The sequence below is a fragment of the Pelmatolapia mariae genome, linkage group LG1, assembly GCF_036321145.2.
Source record: "Pelmatolapia mariae isolate MD_Pm_ZW linkage group LG1, Pm_UMD_F_2, whole genome shotgun sequence".
In the NCBI taxonomy this organism is placed as follows: Eukaryota; Metazoa; Chordata; class Actinopteri; order Cichliformes; family Cichlidae; genus Pelmatolapia; species Pelmatolapia mariae.
Window position 1 is genome coordinate 36,877,704 of NC_086227.1, and position 26,259 is coordinate 36,903,962.

A 26,259-nucleotide genomic window follows, 5' to 3' on the forward strand; every position below is an offset into this window, starting at 1 on the left:
TGTAAATAACTGACTTTAGGCAGAAAACTAATAAAGACAGTATTCTGTAGTTATCCCTTTACTTTTACTCTCTGAAGTGCTCAAATATGGAAAAGCTTACAATACATAGGGAACCCATCCTCTAAGTTGCTCTTAGGAGAGATTAATTCGTTACCACAAATCTTTTACGCCATGTATTTCACCAATAAAACTTCAACCATAACAATAATGTTCACACTTGCTCAGCTGCCTTCTCTGCTGTGCTGTTCTATAAATAAACATCATGATTTGAAGAAGAAATAATCATGTTGTCACTGTATTACAATATGAATTATACCAACACACACAGATTCTTATGGAGGTGTTGCTACTAGCTGTTAATGCTGCGTGTTTCACTGCTCATCTTAGTAGCCGAGGTTTTAGCCTTTCTCAGTGACATCACAAACCAAAGGAAGATGAAGAAACCTGCAGTCACAAAGGAGAGAGAGAGAGAGAGAGATGTACAGGCTTAGATACGAAACGGATGAGTTCATGAAAGTGCTGCTAATAATGGATCTGTGTCAAATCTCTGTCCAGTAACTGTGTGTCCATATCCAACACAAAATCTTACCTATCTTTTAGTCAACATAAACAGATTTTTAACAAAAATCTTAAATAGTTCATTTGTCGTCATTAGGCAGAAGAGAGAATTCACGTCTCCCCTATAATGGAAAGTAACGTCACTTTTACAGTCTATTATTACACAGCAGCTGTTTAATAATAATGTAGATTTTATTGAGCCCCATGGGTAAATCACTCTCTCTGCATTTGACCCTGAGGTAACCCCTTGCCCAGGGGTACTTCAGAGTAGCCGTTCAGTGGATTCGAACCCCCACCCTTCTGATGATGGGGCAGTCACTCTACCTACTGAGCTATGCGTGCCCTAAACGTATGAATGCTGTGGCTTATCTTTTGATATATTTTAAATCTTTTATTGCTCACTTAACTTTTTAATTCTAATCAACTGATAGGTCATGAGATTTCCTTTTTAATGTTATGCAAAATGTAATTTAAATGGAGAAGGATCTTCATTACATGACTTTTTGTGTGTTTTAGTACAAAAATTTTTGCTGTAGATTTAATTAGAATCCTGGCTGGGAGATAGATCTACTAAGGATCTCAGGACTAGACTCTCCGGCCTCTGACCAAGGACCTGACCCTTAAGGACAAACAAAGACTATATGTTATGCCTCCAGAAATGTGTTTTTTTTACCTTGTTATCACAGTTTAGAGTGACTTGTTTATTTTCGTAACCATGACAACATAGAAGCAGTGCACGCTGGGAGTCAGGAAGTAAATTTACCGTGTGGCTCCGGATATTGTTGTGTGGGCTCACGCAGCCGTCAGCTCCCCAGTTACAGGTTTAATCCTTTTTCCCTCCGCTAAGGCAAAGTCTGTGAGTATAATTCATTTTGTACAATTAAGCGGCGAAGCGTTTTGAACTGTTGTCTGTTATTCGGTTAGCTTTGTTGTGTCTCATATAAGCTATGCGGCTAGGCTGGCAAGCTGTGATAATTAGCCAGATGCTTTGACTTTATCGCATTGATAATACATTTCATATTTCATATATTTCATTGTATTGTGTTTACAGTTTCACAAATGCCCAGTAAACCTCCTGGAATTGAACCGTCCGTGTCCTGGAGTGTTTTTTGGGAGTGTTTAAGCTGAATGGAAACTTAGCCCATGACAGTGAAAAGACTGCAACACAGCTAACAGGGCATACGAGGATTGCCATCTTACGGAGCTATTCAATACTAAGAGATAAGCGGCTTCCACTACAGCTTCTAGAGAGCTTCGCAACAGCCTTCTTCTCCCGATACTGGAGACCCAGCGATACGTAATGTCACAACGTAGCAACGCTAACAAAGGAAATGGAGACAACCAGTCAGAGTGTGTGCGCTCAAGGAGCAGTCGCTCATCTGGTACATCGTCCGGCTCAAAAATCAGCATAGCCATCGCCATGGCAAAGGCAAAAGCTGAAGCCGCGCAAGCTAGAGCGGCACATTCGAAGAGGGAAATTGAGCTCAAAGTGGAGCAAGCACGTATTCAAGCCAGCCTTGACGCATTAATCGACGAAAAGGAAAAGGATGCCGCTGTGGCAGAAGTGAACTCCCTAGTAGCTGGTTTACAAGATATGGGCCTCGAAGTACGCAGCGAAGCTGACAGCCTGGTCTCCCAGTCTATCAAAGACCAGCGCGTCGCTGCCTTCGTCTCCGAGCAAGCCAGCCTATGCAACAAGGGTTTATCAGCTACAGGAGATAACCTTCCACCTTCTCGACCAGTCACCCACCCACATAATGCGGGCCAAACCCAGACTGCTGCTTCTGCTGCTATTATGCCACACCATGCTCTTCAGGCCCCGCGGAAAAGCGAGGCACCGTTACGACAAGGCTTCAAGTCGCCCTTCTACCCCCCTCCAACTCCCCAATTTAGTGGAACACCTCCGCGTCAGAACCCCAGTCAGGATTTCACGTCTCCTGCGCACCAGCCCGCTCATGGGACGCTTTACAGAGGTGACCACGACCATTCTACAACCACCGAGGGCCTCATCAAATATCTTGCTCGCAACCACCTGCTGACTTCAGGTCTCACCACATATGACGACCAGCCAATAAACTACTGGGCCTGGAAAACATCGTTCCAGAACGCCATCGCCAATCTAGACCTGTCTGCCGCAGAAGAACTCGACCTCCTAACCAAACACCTGGGAAAAGAGTCAGCAGAACAGGTAAGAAGAATAAAAGCAGTTAACATTAGGAATCCTACTGGTGGACTGTACGCGGCATGGGGGCGCCTCGACGAAGTATATGGCTCGCCAGAAGCCGTTGAAGAAGCTCTGTTCAGCAAACTAGAAAGCTTTCCAAAGCTCACAACAAAGGATCCACAGAGGCTCCGGGATCTAGCTGACCTGTTGTCAGAGCTACAAGCCGCCAAGGAGGATGGCTACCTCGCAGGCCTGTCGTACTTGGATACCTCCAGAGGAATTAAGCCCATCATCGAGAAGCTCCCATACAACATACAAGAAAAGTGGCTATACCACGGGACAAGATACAAACAAGAACATTTCGTCAGCTTCCCACCTTTCTCTGTGTTGGTGAACTTCATCCGCACCGAGGCGAAAGCACGTACGGACCCAAGTTTCAACCTCTTCATGCAAGCTCCAGCCGAGAGAAGGAATAAATGGGAGAAGCCCACGAAGACGTCCGTTCACGTACACAAGACACAGGTCTCAGGAACTGCCAAGTCTGAGTCTAAAGGAAGCAGGGAACGTATTGACCCGAATAAACATTGCCCCCTGCACAAAAAGCCCCATCCTCTGAAGAAATGCAGAGGTTTCCGTGAGAAGAGCTTAGATGATCGCAAACAGCTTTTGAAAGAACACTACGTCTGCTTTCGCTGTTGCTCGTCAACAGAACATCTTGCAAAGAACTGCACAGCCGAGATAACATGTACTGAGTGTGGGAGCACTGCTCACGTGACAGCTCTTCACCCCCACCCACCTACCTGGAAACCCAAGTCGTTCCCTTCCACCTCAGAGGATAGCGGGGAGGAGGACAAAGCGGATAACCAGGAGGTCAAGTCAACGTGCACACAGGTATGTGGGGAAGGTCTGAGTGCCAGAGCGTGTGCTAAGATCTGCCTCGTCAGGGTGTTCCCAAACGGACGCAGAGGGGAATCCAAGAGAATGTACGCTATATTGGATGAGCAGAGTAACCGCTCCCTCGCGCGGTCAGAGTTCTTCGAAGCCTTTAAGATCTCCGGGCACTCTTACTCATACACACTAAAGACCTGCGCAGGACGTACGGAGACATCGGGGAGGAGAGCCAGCGGCTACACCGTAGAGCCAGTGGATAAGAAATTGAGTATTTCTCTGCCTACACTCCTCGAGTGCAACCAAATCCCTAATGTCCGTGCGGAGATTCCTACCCCCGATGCAGCCTACCATCATGCCCACCTAAAACGCATCGCTGACAAGATACCGCCTCCGGACCCAGACGCCGAGATTCTTCTCCTACTGGGCAGAGATATCTTACGGGTCCACAAGGTTCGAGAGCAGATAAGTGGCCCAGGAGATGCCCCCTTTGCCCAAAGGCTTGACCTAGGGTGGGTCGTCGTTGGGGATGTGTGCCTTGGAGGTGCTCACAGACCACTGGAGGTGAGAAGTTACAAAACAGCCGTTCTAGGAAACGGTCGTACAAGTCATTTCCAGCCATGCAACAACCAGATCAAAGTGACAGAGGTGTTTGGACAAGCACGTAACCATCAACATCATCCAGCGCTAACCTCGACGATGCTAATTGGAGACAACTTGGGGCAAACTGTCTTTGCTCGCACTCCCAACGACCACAAACTTGCTCCATCCATGGAAGATTTCGAGTTTCTGAAAATAATGGAAGCTGAGTGTTACCAGGACAGCTCCAAAAGTTGGGTCGCACCTTTGCCGTTTAGGTCACCGAGACGGCGACTCCCCAACAACAGGAAACAGGTTCTTGAACGCCTTGTCTCACTTCGTCGCTCACTGGAAAAACGACCACGGATGAAAGCTGATTTCCTAGAGTTTATGGAGAAGATGCTCAAGAAGGCACACGCAGAAGTTGCCCCACCCATGCAACCTGGACAGGAGTGTTGGTACTTGCCCCTGTTCGGTGTGTACCACCCTCGGAAGCCAGACAAGATCCGCGTGGTCTTCGACAGCAGTGCATCTTATGAGGGAGTATCGCTCAATGATGTTTTACTCACTGGTCCTGATCTTAATAACAGCCTACTAGGTGTTCTTATGAGGTTTAGGAAGGAACAGGTTGCAATCACTGCCGACATCGAGCACATGTTCCACTGCTTCATCGTGAAAGAGGACCACCGGGATTTTCTCCGTTTCCTGTGGTATAGAGACAATGACCCTACCTCCGACATCGTGGACTACAGGATGCGGGTTCATCTTTTTGGTAACAGCCCCTCGCCTGCAGTTGCAGTGTATGGCTTGCGGCGGGCGGCTAAGGCAGCAGAGGCTGACTACGGCAGTGATGCAAGGAGATTCATCGACCGCGATTTCTATGTCGACGATGCCTTGAAGTCTTTCAGCACAGAGGAAGAAGGCATCGCAGTTCTCCAACGAGCGCAGAAGATGCTTGCGGCTTCTAACCTCAGGCTGCACAAAATTGCATCAAATCGGTCTGCAGTCATCAGAGCATTCCCCCCCCAGGATCACTCTCAGGATTTCAATAGCCTAGATCTCTTCATTGATGATCTGCCTATCCAGCGTAGCCTGGGACTGTTCTGGAACATGCGCACAGACACCTTCACGTTTCAGATCGAGGTCGATCAGAAGCCGTTCACCCGCAGAGGGGTACTCTCAACCGTGAACAGCCTCTACGACCCCCTAGGGTTTCTCGCACCCATCACAGTTAATGGAAGACTGATACTCAGAGAACTCACCATGCAAGCGGAGGATTGGGACGCACCTCTCCCCAAAGACATGGAGATTGAGTGGATTAGATGGAAACAGTCACTCCAAGACCTGGAGGGGCTCCAAATACCACGCCCTTATACGTCCCTCTCCACCACAGGTGCCCTAAGAAGAGAACTCTGTGTCTTCGCGGACGCATCGGTCAAAGCAATAGCAGCCGTGGCCTACATCAGGGTAACCAGCAAGCAGGGACAGACTGAGATTGGCTTCGTCTTTGGGAAAGCAAAGTTGGCTCCCCAACCTGGCTTAACTATCCCTAGACTTGAACTTTGCGCCGCTGTGCTCGCTGTCGAGATCGCCGAGATGATAGTTGCAGAGATGGACACAACGTTTGACAACATCATCTATTACACAGATAGTAAAGTTGTACTGGGGTACATCCACAACCAGTCAAGGAGATTTTATGTCTACGTACACAACAGGGTTCAACGAATTCTTCAGTCACCTTGTCCCGGCCAGTGGAAGTACGTCCCAACGCATCTCAACCCAGCTGACGTTGGGTCAAGAACTGTAGCATCAGCCCTGCTTAGCAGCACACCATGGCTTAAAGGACCAGCCTTTCTCTGTGACGCATCAGGGCATCCATCTGAGCTTCAAGAGACTCACAATCTTGTCGACCCCGACATCGATGCCGAAGTGCGTCCACAAGTGACTACAAGACTCACCCATGTCGCCAAAGGTGTGGTACGCCCACAACGCTTTGAACGCTTCTCCAAGTTCAGCACGCTCCGTGTAGCCATCGCACACTTGATCCACGTAGCTCGCTCCTTTGCTCGCTCGATTCAGAACGAATGTCAAGGCTGGCACATTTGTCGTCCTACAGAAGAAGAGCTGCTGAAAGCCGAAGTGTGCATTGTAAGGAGTGTCCAGGGTGAGTGCTACGCAGAAGAGCTCAAGTGCATCAACTCGGGAACCAACATACCATCTTCTAGCAGCTTGTGGAGATTGCACCCCTTTGTAGACCAAGATCGACTACTCAGGGTAGGAGGTCGGATCGAGCAGTCAGGCTTAGGCATGAACGAGACTCATCCCATCATCATTCCTGGCCGGCATCACCTCGCCACTCTGCTTGTGTCTCACTATCACGAAGCAGTGAAGCACCAAGGGAGACATCTTACTGAAGGTGCCATTCGAGCTGCAGGGTTTTGGCTCGTGGGAGCCAAACGCTGTATCAGCAGTCTGCTTTACAGATGTATCACTTGTAGGAAACTGAGAGGGAAGGCCGAACATCAACAGATGGCAGCCCTGCCGGCAGAACGGCTACAAGTAGCACCTCCCTTCACCTACGTAGGTGTCGATGTCTTTGGACCATGGGATGTCGTTTCACGCCGCACAAGAGGAGGAGTCTCCAACTCCAAGCGATGGGCGGTGATGTTCTCGTGCATGTGTTCCAGGGCAGTGCATATTGAGGTGATTGAAGCGATGAGTGCTAGCAGCTTTATCAATGCCTTGAGGAGATTCTTTGCGGTCAGGGGCCCCGCGAAGCAGATACGCTCGGACTGCGGAACTAACTTCGTCGGCGCCTCCCGTGAGCTGGAGATGGACAAGACAAATCCAGGGTTTGACAGTGTGGAGAAGTACCTCAACAAACAGAGCTGCACCTGGGTGTTTAACCCACCCCATGTGTCCCATATGGGTGGCGCATGGGAGAGAATGATTGGCATCGCCCGTCGTATCTTGGACTGCATGCTGCTTGAACAGAGAAAGTCTCGCCTGACACATGAGGTTCTGACCACGCTTATGGCTGAGGTAGCTGCAATTATGAACGCAAGGCCGATGATCCCAGTGTCATCAGATCCGGAGTCGCCCTGCATCCTCACGCCAGCAATGCTCCTGACTCTCAAAACAGGTCCCACGCCTCCTTTACCGTCAGGCAAGTTCGAGGAAGCAGATCTTTTCAGAGAGGAGTGGAAACAAGTTCAGGGCTTAGCAGACATGTTTTGGAACAGGTGGAGGCGTGAATACCTCAAAACACTGCAACTTCGGCACAAGTGGCAAGGGAAACAGCCGAGCCTTCAAGAAGGGGACATAGTTCTCCTAAAAGATAATCAGGCAGAGAGAAATGAGTGGCCCATGGGCATCATCACGAAAACCTTTCCAGGGAAGGATGGATTGGTCCGGAAAGTCGAAGTGGGAGTCGTCAAGGATGGAGATAGGAAAGGATTCTCTCGTCCCATTACAGAAGTAGTTCTGCTTCTTTCTCCAAAGTCTGATTCTGCCAATTAATGTGGTCTCTTTAAAGACCCCAAGCGGGGAGTGTTATGCCTCCAGAAATGTGTTTTTTTTACCTTGTTATCACAGTTTAGAGTGACTTGTTTATTTTCGTAACCATGACAACATAGAAGCAGTGCACGCTGGGAGTCAGGAAGTAAATTTACCGTGTGGCTCCGGATATTGTTGTGTGGGCTCACGCAGCCGTCAGCTCCCCAGTTACAGGTTTAATCCTTTTTCCCTCCGCTAAGGCAAAGTCTGTGAGTATAATTCATTTTGTACAATTAAGCGGCGAAGCGTTTTGAACTGTTGTCTGTTATTCGGTTAGCTTTGTTGTGTCTCATATAAGCTATGCGGCTAGGCTGGCAAGCTGTGATAATTAGCCAGATGCTTTGACTTTATCGCATTGATAATACATTTCATATTTCATATATTTCATTGTATTGTGTTTACAGTTTCACAAATGCCCAGTAAACCTCCTGGAATTGAACCGTCCGTGTCCTGGAGTGTTTTTTGGGAGTGTTTAAGCTGAATGGAAACTTAGCCCATGACAGTGAAAAGACTGCAACACAGCTAACAGGGCATACGAGGATTGCCATCTTACGGAGCTATTCAATACTAAGAGATAAGCGGCTTCCACTACAGCTTCTAGAGAGCTTCGCAACAGCCTTCTTCTCCCGATACTGGAGACCCAGCGATACGTAATGTCACAACGTAGCAACGCTAACAAAGGAAATGGAGACAACCAGTCAGAGTGTGTGCGCTCAAGGAGCAGTCGCTCATCTGGTACATCGTCCGGCTCAAAAATCAGCATAGCCATCGCCATGGCAAAGGCAAAAGCTGAAGCCGCGCAAGCTAGAGCGGCACATTCGAAGAGGGAAATTGAGCTCAAAGTGGAGCAAGCACGTATTCAAGCCAGCCTTGACGCATTAATCGACGAAAAGGAAAAGGATGCCGCTGTGGCAGAAGTGAACTCCCTAGTAGCAGGGATTTAAGCGATTAACACTTTCCCAGATAGCAAGACGACATTGAATCTATGTTGATTTTTCATCCGAACCGTCGTATATGGTCGGGGTTGAAATGCCAATGTTGTAACAACATTGAAATACTGTGGTAAACCGACGGTCTTACTATAGAGACGTTGTAACGATGTTGATTCACCGTTGTTTTTTTGTCATTGATATTTGATCTATTTATAGTCGACCTGACAACAACAATGTCGAGAAAACGTCTATTTATAGTTGACGATCGATCGGCTCTGGTCACCATCAAAAACCATCGATTTGTAGTTGAGCATTAAATTGCATTGCAACTGATCGGGTATAAAGTACCAGAGAAAGTAGATTTATTGTTCATTTGTTATCAATGACTTGGTCTAGTTCACCAGCTTTAAAAAATCGTGTCTACGTGCAATTTATATATAGTTGACCGGGAAATTAAAGCAGCGATCACTTGGACTATTCCACAGCACCCCTCTCACATTGGTACATCCCTCCAGGTATTCATCGTCTTGTACAGTAGAGCGGGACATTTGATTTACTCTCAGCGGAATTGACCGGAGAAGGCATCAGTTCATGCACTGCACTGGCCTGCACCACGATTAGTATAAGGTAAGAATGAATGATTTTTTTCCTACTCGTTATTTCCATGTTTGCATTTGAATAACAGTAAAAAACTCGTTAATGTTGTACATTAACAAGTTTTTTACAGTTATTTAAGTTGCTCCCACAAAATGTGGGAGCCCGAAATTGTGTCTATACTTCATACAATCCGGCAACAAATAAATTGCACTGCGAACAAAGTATATCAACAAAGAAAACATTTTCGTTTCATAATTTCTTCGTTATATTACCTTACAAAGCTTGCTTTAACGCTTCGAGTTTTCCTTTGTTCTTGCCGTCGCCTCGGCGCTTGACCCAGACTTTCGCTCTGTAGTTGCTTAGTACTACAAAAAATTCTAAATCTGTGATATATGATTGATAAACGTAAAGTTAACTGTATAAACGTGTTCAATGACTTTGTTACTTTTGATGATTGGAGAGCACTCGCTTCAATTCGCACACGAAAACTTTAGACTCAGTTTGAATGCTCACGCAGCATGCGTGACTGTACGTTGCACGCTCACCTAACTTTAAGTTGCACGCGTACATGACTTTCCGTTTGTGCCTTGAATAATGAATAAGGCTACGTCCACACGTACCAGCGTATTTTTGAAACCGCTGATTTTTCTATGCGTTTGCACCTTTTGTCCACATGTAATGTATGGCTGGCCGTACATTGTGTTTGTATTTCCAGGCACATTTCACGAAGCAGAACGCAGTCTTCAGAGATATCCACGTGAACGCTGTGATACGTCTGACCTTCAGTCCGAAGAAGAAACCCAGACCAGTCTTAAAAGAAAGCACAAGTAAAACCTTTTTATTCACAAACATATCTTTGATTGTTAAGAATTTATGATCTTGTCTTTTATACATATCTGTGGTGCTTGCATACTGCAATATCGCCACATAATATAGTCCAAAAAGTGGAAGTTTGTAAACTTTTTAAACATGCAAAGCCGTGTACACTTGTGCACTTCAAAAATTCATTGTATACTGTACCTTCTTGCACGTCTCTTTTTCCTGTGTGTGTTGTTAGAAATCAAACTAACTTTAGGAAACAATATGCCAAAAGCATATTTACAATTACTTAAGACCGTTTTTAATTTATTTTCTTTAGACCAAATCCCCTGTACACATATACGGACTCAGAGGATGAGCAGCCTACAAAAAACGGTTTCCCCAGGCCCCTCGAGTGAAAATACCAGGTAATAAAATACTGTCTAGTGTCTGTGTACATATCTGTGTCTGACACAAGGAAACTTTTTTGACAAGTTGTCTGTATTCTTAAATACTTAAAAAATTATCTTTTTCTAAACAGCCCTCATCACTCCGCAGTCTGCCCCCCAGCCCACTGATAGCAACCATCATAATGCCCCACCCAGCTTCCGGCACCTTTCGCCACTCCGGCACAAACCGACACAGCTTTGCGATCTCCCCAGCATGCAGAGTCTGATGTCTTCCCTATAGATGGTATGCTTTTAAAAAAGCTTTAAAGCTGCATCACAATGTCACTGTACTCTTATCTTCAAAACACCATTTTATACTCCTGAATGTCATCTTGTTGTGATTTTTTTTTCTGTAGATTCCAGAGACTCTGTGAGGCCACTATTGCAAGGCAAGTTTGAAAATCTTGGAATTTCACAGTTTACATGGTATAACAAATATATGTGACAGGCAAAAACTAGTAAACACTTTTAGCAGTTACAAGAACTAACAAATGAATATCCAACAAAAGGGAATAGAAATACATTGTACTGCCAATACTTTGGTTTATTCTTTGTATGACTTGAAAACCAGGCTTTAGGGAAAACCAAATGGCATGTTTCTATCATCAATTACATGAAGTAAACACACAAGCACTTGCATACACATTTAAGACATGAGACACACTAATTCCATCTCTTAAAATGTGTCTATAGGTGAGACGCTTTGCGTTGATTGGTGCTGCTGGACCACACTGGAGGTGCGAGTCCGCCGTGTAATGGTTTATGCCATTACAAAGGAGCTGGCCTCTGTACTCAACTGGGCAGGGGAAAAAAAACCAAGGACCAAGGACCAAAGTCACCAGGCTGATTTCCGCCTGGTGACTTTCATGTTTATCAGCCTAGGAGTTTACATACTTTCTCCCTGCTGAAGACAATTAACAAGAGCTTATTCATGTGCTCTAATTCCCTTTTTTTGTCTTTGTTTTTTTGTGTGTGTGTCTATTTTTGTCCTAGATGGCCTGGCGCAGCAGGTAGGGGCGAACTCTATGTCTGAGTTGGTCTTTGCTCAAGCAGTCCAGAAATGGCTCAGATATGCTCCAGATCGTACGGGTGGCACGCAGGACGCACATCATCCATCCCCATCCCGGAGTAAATAATAAAAAGTGACGTGAAACATAGAAATGTAAATAGGAAACTTTGTCTTTTAATAAAGTATTTTGCAAATGATACATATCTATTGACCTTTTTTGTTTTTTTGTTTTTTTTCAATAAAAAGCAACTGTGCGAAAGAGGTGGAAAATCAACACCATAGCTCAACAGTGTTTCAATATCAGAATCTGACATTGTTTCAATGTCAACAGTGTTAGAAAATATAACATCGAATCAATGTCAGGTTTCAACATTGATTCAACATCAAAACCTGACGTTGTTTCAACATTAAAAATGGGTGCAAGAGTGACGTTGGGTCAACGTCAGATCTCAACGTTGGTTCAATGACATCGCCTGATATTGACTCAACATTGTTTCAATGTTTCCTTGCTATCTGGGTTGTTTTGTAAAGTATAAGACATGCGTTCATTTGTTGTCATTGAAGTGCAGAATAATGTGTAATACTGTTATATATAATGCATTTAACTCCTTGTATCAGTTTCCATTGGTTATCATTGCTACCGAAGACAGGAAATCATCAAAGACATGCCATTTATTGCAGAGGTCAAATACAGACGGCCTGCCCTGTTTTCAGAGACTGAGGTAATTCTTACTAACTTTGTTATTGCAAGTCATTTTCATAAGAACTTGAATTGGAAGAAGAACAAAGTACTGTAAATTGTTAATTTTAAAAGATACGAAATGTTTGACTGAAAGTTGTAACATTCTTGCATGTGGCCTCTAATAAAATTAATAGAGAATACTCTCTATTTAATATGTTTCAGGTTGTTGCAGAGTTCACCCGCATCACCATGGTCCCTTTGTTGTCGACTTTCATGGCCAAGCTGGACCACTACGCTTCAAAAAGAAGGGGGGAACAGCTAAACGCAATATCAACTTAATCATGGCAGCCATGGATGGGGTATGTATTTTAGTTGACCTTGATTGAGCTCTGAAATTATTTGAATGCTTCTTCAACTTCTGTGTCTGTCATTAATCAGAATTTTTTTTTTCAACTGAATATGTGTATATTTGAATATTGTGTAGATACATGATTTTCTGTTCAAATACAAGGTAAAACGCTGAGAGGAGGCAATGATGATGCTGTGTCTCACCGCGGACACACACATGCGCAATCCCACTGCTGTTTCTCTAAATCGCCAACGGACATGTTTGATTACACATGCAATACAGATGATGACTTGATGTAGACTACCTCATTTATTTGACGAATGTGTGTTACATGTTTAATGTTATTGGTCATAAATGTGCTTCAAAAATGCATGGAGTGAGGCTGATGGAGGGCAGTGCTGAACCCTAAAAGCAACATGTATAAGAGGTACACGTATATGGATTCACAGTGTAATCACATTACACTGAGAGCCCCATTGACACAGTGGATAAAGCAGCGCACTTAGGGAACATCAGTAAATTTCACAAAGGACAAATTGACACCAAATCAGTCCTAAGCAATGAGACACACCAATTTTATTTCAATGCATCTCCTATTTATAAATTAATAAATTGATGTAAAATTAATGATTTTTCTATAATTGCTTCCAGGTCATTTGACCAGTTTATTTACTACACACAAAAAATGAGACACACCAAACCTAAATAAATTGTAATGCATCTTCTGTAGGGCTGGGCACTTGCATCGCTTATCAATATTGTGATAACACACATCCTATGTGATTAAAATGATAGACTGCTTTCAAACCTCTAAAAAAATATATGATAATTTAGTTGAGACTATTACTTCCATTAATGTCAAACTTATCATCAATTCAACAAGATAAATAACTGCTGGTTTGTCTAAACAGCACATTTGCTAAGTTTAATTTGCAGTATTTGTGTTTGTGAGGCTGCATTGATAGATTTATAGGCAAAAATACTATTATGATCTTTTATTGTAACTCTTATTGTGAAGAAGCTTGGAAAGAAAAGTGTCTGGACTTCTTGAAGTTGCTTGAAGACATTTCATCTCTCATCCGAGAAGCTTCTTCACTGAAGAAGCTTCACTTTTCTTTCCAAGCTCCTTAGACTACGATGACCTGGATGACTGAGAACCTTCACAGACTTATTGTTATCGCAGAAAATACCACAAAATGTTGTGATAGGATTTTAAGTCCATATTGCCCATTTCTAATCTTCTATTTAATTTTTAATATTTTTAGGGGCACAATTATTAAATATATTGTTGAACAATCTAGAATTGATTAAAGCAAAAATGAAAGCTTTCACGTAATGTCAAAATTGAAAAGCTTTGATTTTTGGGTTCATATATTTGTTGATCTGACTCAGAGGAGTCAGTGCCTTACCAATCATGAACCTCACTGCACGTCACTGATGTGAGTTATGGAACATTGCTTAATCACTTATCTGGATTATGTGTTAATATTTTTGACTTTGTTTTGTAAAGAGGTTGAAAGGAACCAAAATAGGAAACTTCTCTCATATTGAGTTCTTATCTCCACCAGAATCCCAGCGTTGATGTTCGACGGGAATGCATTCTAAAAGCTGTCTGTGTCTACTTAAATGAAAAGCCAGATGACCTGTTCAAGGAATTCTTGGTAAGTTAAAAAAGGAAAACGATCAGTTATTTTCCTTTTTTTAATTTGGGATAGGAAATGGAAGGTGGACTTAATTGTCCATATGTATATGTATGCAATTAACTTATCTTTTTCTTTTATTTTTATTTAAAGGATGTGGATCTTGGTGCAAGCAGAAAAACGGAGCAGCTGACTTTGGGAGTCTATGTTGTCAGACATGAAGGAGCAAACTCTGCAGATACACCTGAGGACATTGGTGTCATCATAGAAGGATGCACTGTGCTGCAAGCTCTTAGTGATGTGGCAAAGGGTTGTGCCCTCCTGCTTGGACTAATCTACAGTCTAAATCTGAGCTACCCAAAGCACCTGAAATACACATTTGAATTTCTTCAGAAGGTGCTGATGGAGTTGGATGGGAACAACCTATCCATGAAGGTGCAGGTTCTGAAAAACAAACTGCTTGAGTGAAACAGCCTACACTGAACTATAGAGGACACTGAACTTTAAGGTTCTCGAACCCTCCTCCTTGCACTTCATAAACTGTTCAGTTTGAATTGCCACAAGAACTTCTGCAAGGCCTTTCACTTTTCCGCGTTCTTTGTTCAAGAATCTTTACCAACATCCAGCTACACTGAAAAAGACTGCTCCTAACTTTGGACTTCAGTTTAAGTTTTGAAGCAAAGGTTATTTTTCTAAATATGGACAAAAATGACACTAAAGTAATTTCTGCCTGCTGTATTGTGGGCTTTTCATTGTAGCCCAATCAAGTTTAAATTAAGTCATGTTAATGTTAAAAATTTTGGAATCACAACACTTTCCAGTTTTAATCATTTCAGTTTAACATGACATTCTGTATCTTGTCTTCCTGCACTTGCACTTGAATATATGTAAAGATTGTTTAGGAAAAAAGATCTAGAAGCATTTGAATTGCTCAAAGTGTGCTTCAACAAGTTTTACACAAAATGTTATTAAAGTTAGGTTAACTGAATAAACTTGTTCGATTTTTTTTAATTTACAAACTTAAATAGAGTAAGTTGCAATTCTGTTAAAGTGATTTAATCCTATAGTTTCAGTAGAGCATGTTTTGGGTGAGTAGATTTATCAGATTTACTTAAAATTTCTTGTTCAAATTAAATATATCATACATTTTATATTTTACTAACCCAGTTGTGTGGAACCGGTTGACATAACTGGGTGGAGTAAATACAACATGTTATTTCTCAAAGTAAGTAGAGCTTGTTTTGGTTGAGTAGGTTTTATTTAGTCTTCTCAATTTAAATCAACAAGGTTAGTTAGATCAGCATTATGATATTCAGCTAGTACAACATGATTCTTTTGATTTGCATTTAATTATCCAAATGTTATCAGATGTACTTAAAATTTCTTGTTCAAATTAAATGTATCATACATTTTAGATTTCACTAACCCAGTTGTGTGGAACCGGTTGACATAACTGGGTGGAGTAAATACAACATTTTATTTCTTAGAGTGTATAAGGAAAATGCATTTGTGTATTAAGCAGCAGAGTTGAGTATGTGTGTCCACCCATAAAAAAAATTTCTCTTTCAAGTCAAGGTTTGCAGGACAATATGGCTGACAACTCTGTCCTCAGACAATCCTGAATAGGCTGCAAACAGCCAATCCCAGTCTCACAGGGCTTAACATGACTGAACTTCACAGTCAGGCCTGTTTAAGCTGGTGTCAGGAACATCTGCACTAGAACCCGAACATGTAGAGGAATGTTATGTTCAGCAATGTGTCCTGAATCTGCCTAAGGCATGGAGTGAAAGTGTGGAGAAAACACAGAGAATGATGTGCTGATTGCTGCACCATGGGTGACAGTGTTTGGTGGAACCAGTGTGATGATGTGAGGCAGCAGCTCCCTTACTAGAAAAGCAAGCCTTGTCATCAGTTTCATCAATGTCAAGGAACAGAGACATTGAGATGAGATTCTGCAACCAGTGGCAGTCCTATATCTCCACAGTCTGGGGCAGAACTCTATCCTCCAAGATAGCAGCATGCACTTCCACAAAGCGAGATTTAGCACATACGACTGAGAACCCTGTTTGTTGAATTAATAAACTGTGAAAATGGCAATATGTCTAGTTTCTAGAGACTTTAATCACAGTTTTTCTATGGGCGCAATCCACATTGTCAAATCTGCCGCTATGATTGTGTGTGTGTGTGTTTACAGACCTTGCAGTGAGTTCAGGATGCAGAAGAGGTAGAGGACAGGAGTGGTCAGGAGGCCGAATGAGAAGAAGACCAGGCCCCAGGTAATGCCGAGCAGAGTCATGACTCCAGCCAAGGAGCAAATGTCTTTCTTTGCTTTCTCAAAGTTATTCTGCCCAAACTGATTTGCCAAATATAAAATGACATAGCAGGTTACAGACAATCTTAAATTTGACACCTTGAATTGTCATAAAAAAACACTTCATTGCTGGTTTTGGGTTTCCAAAGGATACACTGATGGATTACTACTTAAATATTCCTTTTAAGACTACAGAATTACCTCTCTGGTGTGGTGGAGAATCAAAACACGTCTGATTGTCATCCCAAACATGATTACATTAAAGAGGAACACCAAGCTGAACAGTCCCACTGTAGTCCATATTTTCACGTAGTAATTGGTTATATAGCATCTATTAAAAAAAGAGCAGATAATGTTTTAACCTCACAAACTGAAAAATCAACAATGTATTCTGTAAAAGACACATTAATGCAGATCTATGTAGTAAAAGCATCCCCAGGGCTACAAAGGAAATAATGTTTCAATTTTAGCAAGTTAGATGCTTGGTGAAATGAAGCTTTCTGCTTCTCCCTTAAAAAAATAAACATGCATGTTTACAAAAACCCATGTGTAAATCAATTAATAAGTAAATAAGTAAATGTAAACTACTATTCTTGAATTTACATGCTAGCAAATCTTACATTGTAGAGGTGGATGTTTCCAGAGCAACCTGACCATAAAACTTTCTGTCTATGATCACCACCACTGACACAATCACTGCAGGGACGCCTGGAGCCAAAAAAAAAGAAAAAAGATTATTCACCATACCATTTCCAGATTGATAATGACAGGTTCCAGATTAAATTATTCCACTCACCCCATCCCACCATGCTGAGTTTGAGCAGGTATTTCTTGACATAGATGTTGAAGACTTTGACTAAGAGAAGATATAAGTGGAACCCTTCCAAGGCCATCCAGCTGAAAGTGGCCAGCAGGGAATAATGAAGTAAAAGAGCCATGTATAAGCAAAGTCCAGAGGAAGACCCTGCTGCCACTGCCTGACTGGGCAGGAAGTGCAGGTTGAGGAGCATCAGGGCAATTACAAGGTTGATGTGGACCTTCATAGAGACATCTTGTCTGAGTTTTCTGTCACACAGAGAATTGATCTGTGATAAGTAACATACTGTATCACAACTGGAGAAATAGTAGGCCGTAAAAAGAGAAGAAAGAAAAGATGAAGCGATAAGTACAGAATAAAGAGAGCATTTGCTGTAAGAGAGATTGCGATAGAAAGGAGGGATGATTCAGAAAAAGAGGACAGAAACTGAGGCAAATGAGATTACAGGAGGTACTAAAAAGGAGTGGAAGAACTGATGAAGATGGGAAGAATATGAAAAAATGAATTTATTACCTGTTTGTAATAAAGAGCAAAATGGCTATGACCGAAGCAAAAAGGGAAATACTACAGCCAATCACAGTAATGTGTGTTAAAATCTCTTGGTCTTTCTTTGTGATGGAAGGATCAGGTATCTGTGGAGAAAACACATGTTTATATAATCTTGCACTATTTGTATTATAACAATTAGTCACATGCCAGAAGCAAATACTTTCTTACTTATTATTATTTTTTACACTGTAAATGTAACTTTAACTTTAACCCATTAAGTTAATAAGTATGCTTGTTATTTCTAATGGTACAAGTCCCTTGAAGAAAATGGGGGAAGGGCTAAAAAGAGAGTTAAAACAACAGCTGAATACATCTGAAAAATGAAATAAAGCATTAAATAAATATGCTAAATAAATATGCTACATACAATCATAACAAGCATAACATAACAACAATATGCAATGAAACACACAGAATTAAGGTAGGCAAACGAAAGGTAAGCAAGCACGAGCACCACAAACAAACAGTTAAGATGAAAACCAATACAACATAGCAGCAATACAGGAAATGCATGCAATAACAGAAAGCACTGCACACTTCCTGTGTGTGTGATTACAGTGCAAACACTTACTCTGTGTGTGTGTGGACAGTTTGACTGCAGTGTTTTCAAAGGTGGTCAGAGGAATAAAGGAATAGAGTGCAATGATGAGCTATGCCGCAAGCCAGACAGATAGCTCTTAAGTGTGCCCTTAGCAGTTGACCTGCATGTAACATCCCCATCCTCTGACCAGGGAAGGATAGTAATTTGAATGAAAACAAGTTGAGCAGAGCAGGTGAAGGTAGAACACACTCTGTACAAGAAATCTTTTCAGTTTGGTGTCATCTAGTGGCACCATCAAGAATGACACCAAACTGAAAAGAAGAAAAAGAAGGAAATGCACAACTAACATATCTACATTTATAACAAATCATATTTGTTACTATATTTGCATGCATAATTTTTACATTCAATGAATGTGTAGGCTATATAAACTGCGCATTTATTACATACATGTGCAGTAACACGGCAAAAATGTTTCTTTTCTTTGCATGCAGAGAGCAAACTACATCGTTTACTTTCACACACCAGTTACGTTTGAGGATTTGGGATAAATAACTATTGATAACGCATGCGCTTGATTTCACATGGGACATTGTACTTGACCTGAAAACCATTAAAAGGTCCTTACTTAATCCTTGTAGGCAGGATTCAGTATTATGGGGATAAAGAGATTTGCTAACATATAAAAGATGCTTTTGGCTTTTTCTTTCTTTAGTTGTACTAATACAATGAGTGCACAGTTACCCATGTTTTAGTCACTTTAATTTATAAATTTATATCACATGCAGACAGTATGTTGTTTAAAAAAGAGAGTCGCTACAAAGATGGACTTCCTGAATTGTTGTATGTGTGCGTGCGTGCGTGCGTGTGTGTGTGTGTAGCTGTGCAAGTTTATGGGTTTATTACGTTCATCACCATTTCTGATAAAGGAAACTGAGGAAACCGAAGATCTAAAAAAGAAATCTAAAACACTTATCTTTCTGAGAAGCTGTGCGACTTTCAGTCACCACTATGACTAAATTTTGCTGTTTTTTCAAAGCTTGCTCTCTTTTGCCCCACACCACTTGACAAGCCTGTTTGAAGGTTTGAGGCAGAATTAAGGTAGATTGAGTAATGGTCTGGCATGTCCTTGTGAAGCTAGCCAAACAAACATGTCTATATGTTAATGTGCCCCACCCAAGCATGCTGTGCCAGAAATAGATAATCTAGGGGAAAACCAGTTGATGGAGAATGGCTTCTTCTTTTTTTTTTTTAACAGACTAATATGAGAACCACTCATCTGATGAACATCAACTCAGTAACACATTAACACGAGACCCAAGAAATTCAGCTGCAAAGTTTGAAGCAGTTCAGATAAATGTTTGGTGACATAGGTGAGAAGAGATGGACAGACAGAAGGACAAGAGAGCTCTCAAATTCTTTACAGGATGTTGTATTTATACTTTGTTTTGCAGTTCACTGAATCCCTCTTTATATAATGAATGAGTCCAGTCTTACTATGAGGATACCAAAGTATGTGAGGTGGTTACAGGAACAGGTGATGTTACTCTGACCACGTGTCCAGTGTGTGAGGCAGCCATCCTCACTAAAATCTGGTAAACAAAACAAACAGATCCATTTTGCAAAAGATCACATTTCTGAACATCAACTCAGTGTCGGGGCCCTGAGTGAAAACACAAACCTCAATGAGTCCAACTTATGAAAGAAACAGGTGTCTTGCTGCTCAAAAAAGATTAAAGGAACACTTTAAAAACACATCAGATTTTGAGGGGGGAAGAATCACGCTGGTTATCTATAATGATATCAACTGGGTAATGTGTTAAGAATGAACAGATCCCACATTTTTTGAAAGAAAGGGAAATATAAACCTTGGTTGTCTCATTATTATCCATCTAGTGCACCTGGTATTAATTTTATTAACGCCAGATTATCTACCCCCACTGCTACTTAGCTGACCACACCAATAGCCCATAAGTTTAACTGACTTGTTGCTGTACTCTGATTAAAAGGTGTTCCTTTATTTATTTTTTGAGCAGTGTACATTACTGTTCATGACAGATGTGATAATTGTTACTTACTGCATGTTGAATAATTAAAGTAATGACACGAGGGTTTTTGAGTTTCCTATGACACAAAAATATTTCATGTTTGTACAAAATGTACAGCATGTTATATGTATCAGTTAATTATGCAATAAAGTAACAGGAGGTAGAACTGAAATAAATGATCAAAAAAGGATAGTTACGTCGATATCCTTGGTAAACTCCATTGTGATGTTGATGCGCTCCTGCATTCCTGATATCTTCTTGTCCTGCACACTCAGACCAACCAGTCTTTGATCATATACTTCATGTGGGCTTTCAAGAATGCTCTACAATAAAATGCAGATTTGTCAGCAAGTTTAACAGTTTTGCAAAGACAGTTTTAATATTATTTTCAGGAAAAAAAAAACACTACTCAATGATCTAGATGCACTGTTTGATACTCAAGTAATTTACATTTAGTTAAAAAATGTGATTGTTCTTTCCTTGTGTACCCAGCTTCCTTCAAAAATATGTGTACTAATTTACATTTTATTTGGCAATAAAAGGTCAACACACAATAAATACAGAGGCTAACAAGGGAATACATAACAGAAGGGAGACACAGTTGAACCTAATCTGACAAACGAGACAGGGAGGAAGCAAAACAGAATACTCTAACACGGGACACAGGACTGTCAAAGTAAACCAGGAAATACACAAAAATAGAGACAAGGATGACTAGACATAACACAAGGGAAACAAGGGAGGCACAGTAACAAAACCTAAACACTAGAAATCACCAAAAACACTAAAGAATGACTAAATTAGCTATACATATTTCCTAAAAAGTGGTAAAAATAGGAAAAAAAATATAACCTGAAATCCAAATGTTATTTCATTAGACTAAAACAAGCATAACCCACGAGCTCCATGAGCGGTAGTTTAAATTTAATGTGTAAATACAAAATTGGCAAAAATCCTATTGTTCTACAGTTCACCAAATCCTTTTCCTACATATTGTTATATAAGAAAATGTAGTTTATGACCTTGTTCATTTCAGGCCACTTAAACATGCAGAACACAATCTTGTTATTCGGTCCAGCACCCAGTTCTCTTGGCAGCTGGACAATGACTTTACTGTTGAGAAGAGGCACATCTGGCGTTACCTGTATCAGTATCAACATGCCAAGAATAGAAAGAGAACAACTGCATGTGAATAGTAGTAACATAATGCAACTCTTGCTACTGACATTGTAAATAAAATACATTGATGTCATGGTGTTGCTCTTTGGAAAGTGAACTGAATTTAAAAGTTCACTTTCCCAACTTTTTCACAAAAAGTATAATAAAATGTAACATATTATATTTTATAAGAAATATATATATAATAATTATAATATAAAAATATAATGTTGATAACTATCCAGACCTTAATCTGCACATAAACTAATGCCCACAGACTTCCGTGAAATAAACAATGTGTAAAGAAAAGTGGGCTGAATTTTTCTTCTCTTCCTTACACACAGATTTGAGCTGACAAATAGAAGTGGAGTAAAACACTCAAGGTAATGCCAAGACGTTGTCATACATTTAATAAAAGCTTTCCTAGTTTGACATTTATTTCCATTATTTCCTTTTTTACAAAGAGTTAATTACCTGTTTGAGGTAATTAAGTTCCCTATAATTAACTTGAACAGAACATTAGACTGATTACAATGTATCAGACCTTAAAAAAGCAGGTCCTAACCAATATCTGACCCAACCTCAAAATTGGACCCAAATATCAGCTCAGTAGTTGGTAGGTATTTCTGGCTACACTTTGAGTCTGACTACAAACCATTGTTCAATAGGATCATGTGATGTTCTTTTTTTTTACCTGTGTGTCATCAGCATAAATTTTAAGGCCTCCAAAGGTATCATTGGGTTTGTGCAGAAGCGCCACAAAAGTCTTGACACACACTTGCATGCTCACATTCACCTCTGTTCTCTCTAGAACACTTTCTAGAGTCCTAATGGCTCTTGGGGAGGAGAATAGGAAAATATTAACAATATTAATGATTTACATCCTTTGATTAATGTAATTTTTTTTCAACATAATTCATAAACACAAAAAACCCACACAAAATTGAAATCTTGTTTTAAATACTGAAAATTTTGTGTAATAATTAAAATGTTTACGTCATAGTGTCAATGAGGTTTCCAGTTCTCAAAACATCGTCTGTATAATTCATACAACACTCGGTATGATTGCGACCTGTAGAGAAAATGTAAGAACACACATTTTAGCCTTGTACAATTAAACCACCCACATGTCCCCAGAATGTATGAAAGTTTAATCTTAAAACATTATACAATTTCATATTTCGTTATGAAGACATTTATAGGGGAATGAAGATGTGAGAAGCAGAGTTGAGAGGTTCATTTTTAAATGCAATATCACCATGTAAGAAAAATGGCTGTTCAAAACAAGTTATAGTATATAAAACCTGAATTCCAGAAAAGTAGGGATATTTGTTAAATTTGGACAAAAATGAGAACCAAAAGACTTTCAAATCACACAAGCTAATATTTTATTTACAACAAAACATAAATAATAAATGTTTGAACTGAGAAATTTTACATTTCAAACTTGATGCTTGATACAGGTCACAAAAAATTGGCATGCACGCAAACAATGGCTGAAATAGCAAGAAAGATAAAACAGTTTCAGCTGGGAGAACATCTAGCAAGTAATTAAGTTAACTCAGTAACATGATAAGCTATAAAAGGGATGTCTTACAGAGCCAGAGTCTCTCAAAAGAAAAGATGGGCAGAGGCTCTTCAATCTGTGGAAGAGTACCTTAAAAGATTGTGAAATACTTCAAATGTTCCTCAACATCAAATTGCAAAGGGTTTCCAACTTTCATCATCTGCAATGCATGACATCATCAAAACATTCAGAGAAACTGGAGATGCGTCTGTAACCATTTACACTGAGGGTGCTACAGTCTCTGTGCATAAAGGACAAGGCTGAAGATTTTTATTAAACGCCCATGGTCTTCGGGCCCTCAGACAACACTGCATCATTCATCGGCATGATTGTGTCACTGACATTACTAAGGGGCCCAGGAAACCACTGTCGATGAGCACAATCTGATATGACATCTGCAGATACTAACTAAAGCTCTGTCACGCAAAAAGGAAGCCATGTTTGAACATGATCGAGACGCGCCGTCATGTCCTGTGGGCCAAGAATCATTTGAAATGTACTGTTTCAAAATGGAAAAGTTTTCTATGGCCAGACGAGTCCAGATTTGACATCCTAGTTGGTAATCACAGACGTCTCATCCTCCAGGCTAAAGAGTGGGAGACATTCCAGCGTGTTATCAACTTTCAGTTCAAAAGTCAGCATCTTTGATGATATGGGTTGGAATAAATGCATTCAGTAGGGGCAACTTGCGTGTTTTGGAAGAAACTATGAATGTTGAAAGGTTCTGGACCCCCTCCTATTCGGGTTAGCATTGGAGCAACTTGTTGGGTGGCGGGAGTGGAGGGCATCACCAGTGACACTGGAACTGTCATCTGCAATATGTTCTTTTTTTCTGTATATAAACAAAATCCTCATAAAAAGATTTATAAAATAAAATACATAAAGGTTTTAGAGCAACATATGATCCATTCCAGAGTACATCTATTTCAGGGAAGGCCTTTTTTATTTCAGCAGGAAATTGCAAAACCACATACTGCCACTATTACAACAGCATTGCTTCACCGGAGAAGAGTCTGGGTGCTGAATTGCTATGCCTGCAGTCCAAATCTTTCACCTATAGAGAACATTTGGTGCATCATTAAATGAAAACAAATTCCCACACCAAAACCCCAGAAACTCAAAACCTCGATGCCCAGACGTCTTCAAAATGTTTTGAAAAGAAGACCAGATGCTACACTATGGTAGCAAGCATCAAATTTAAAATGAGCTCATTTTGTGCTTAAAATTGTAAAATTTCACATTTTAAACATCTGTTGTGTTATTTATGTTCTGTTGTGAATAAAATATTGGCTCATGTGATTTGAAAGTGTTTTAGTTTTCATTTTGTTCAAATTTAAAGAACATTTAAATGAGGATTGAATGCTTTCTTCTAAAGTGTAGTAAAGTGATTTAAAGGGACAACATTTTATGTCTGACATTTTAGGTAGTATTAGGTAGTATTAGGTAGTATTTGTGGTAGAATAGGAGAGGAGGAGTAGGAGAGAAATAAACACATGTAGCTAAAAGACTTACAGAAAACAAGCTGAGTTTATATAAACTCATAAAAGGCAAAAGGAAAAAGTAAATAACTCACACTCGCCCCTTGTTTCTTGGGTTAGAATCTAAATTGTCTGCTGTCCCCAGATTTAAGTAATTCTTTTATTACAGCAGTTAACAACTTACCTATGTTAGATGTTATATTGCATTTAGACTCACAGGAATCATGTCCTGATACCCAATTCTGATAAAGCATGTCATAAGACACAAAAGACATCAGCCACCAGAATATCCAGCTCTTCTTCCTGTGAAGAGACTTTCACATTTAGAAGGAAAAAAAATCTATGCTTTTCAGTCAAATGTTGTCAAAGTTCCTTTCAGATTAAAATTGGTTGATTCATTTAGATTAGCATTATTTTACAAAGCTATTCAAGCATTATGTTATTTGTATTTATTTATTTTGTTGCCATTATGCTGAAGGTAGACAGAAAATCATTCACACCGCATTTAATGTTTCTAATTGATTAAAAAAGGTCATTTGAATGTACAGCATGGGGAGTGGGAAACTGTTATCTTTTACTGTCTTACAGAACGTATGATTGGATAAAGGGATTTAAGTTGGTACTGAGCCATATAACAAAGCCATATAACCATAAAACTGAGCCATAAGAGAAGGTCTCGGTGGATGGAGGGGTCGTCAAACCATTGGAAACTGCCCTTGCTCCTGTTTCAAACTGGAAGTCAATGTCCCTTTGATGTATGGTCACCCCATACCCTAAATATATGTTTATTCTTTTGATCCTTAATTCTTTATTGTTTTCATTCTTAAATATTAGTAATACTTTTGCATTTCCACTAAAAGTAGGTGTAATAATTCAAGGAATGTTCCCACATCTTATATTCAAAAGACAGGGACAAACCACCTATTATTGTTCAGATTGGAATGCAGCATGAGTAATGAATGCAGTGGTAATGTAGCAGACCAGAACTTATTACATGTTATCAGTATCAACACTGTTTATAACCATTCAGCAAACTCATTGTAAATGAGTAACAGGTTCAGATGTTCAAATTCGTCTAACTGGACACATGTGAGATGGTATTGGTTCCATGTCATAGCATCTTACATTGTACTGTAGCACACAGAAAGATTTAATGTTATACTGTTAAAAATTTTGAAATCCAAATACTACAAAGATATTTAAAGCTAAGTTATCATTGTGGTCTATTTGACAAAGTAAGACCTTTAGTCAATGTAGAGATATTGAGACAGCCACCATCACCCTGAAGACTCATCAGTCAAAGTGTTACTCCACAAGATGTTTTCTACATAAAGTGGTCGAGTTTTAGAGACTGCACCAACTTATTAAAAAAACACAGATTTAGAAATAAAACTAATACAACTTCTTCTCCTCCTACTTCTACTATTAGTATTACTACCAATAATCCTAATAAATACACTGAAATAAAATGTATACATTTTTTAACCCTTGTTATTAGCATCAACACAAAAAGTGTAATGTATTTTAAAGTGAACCAAAGAGTAGCCTACCTTTGCATGTTGCTGTGGAAATCAGTTCATCTAAGAACAG

General features: G+C 40.5%; 1 protein-coding gene and 1 long non-coding RNA gene across 2 annotated transcripts; one reads left to right on the top strand and one right to left on the bottom strand.

Moving 5' to 3' along the window:
* On the bottom strand, window positions 1-26,259 carry LOC134623848 (adhesion G-protein coupled receptor G1-like). Its single transcript, XM_063468859.1, has 14 exons — window positions 26,220-26,259; window positions 24,854-24,972; window positions 22,621-22,696; window positions 22,319-22,460; window positions 21,489-21,608; window positions 20,664-20,789; window positions 20,497-20,542; window positions 19,916-20,010; window positions 17,842-17,960; window positions 17,308-17,576; window positions 17,132-17,219; window positions 16,713-16,842; window positions 16,397-16,553; window positions 1-444 (listed from the first exon to the last, which is right to left on the bottom strand). Exons 1-14 carry the CDS (start codon window positions 26,225-26,227, stop codon window positions 350-352), a joined length of 1,590 nt encoding a protein of 529 aa, XP_063324929.1. The 5' UTR covers window positions 26,228-26,259; the 3' UTR covers window positions 1-349.
* Window positions 10,616-11,335, top strand: LOC135933615 (uncharacterized). The gene is made up of 3 exons (XR_010573850.1): window positions 10,616-10,764; window positions 10,877-10,909; window positions 11,214-11,335. It is a non-coding gene; the product is annotated as an uncharacterized LOC135933615 (long non-coding RNA).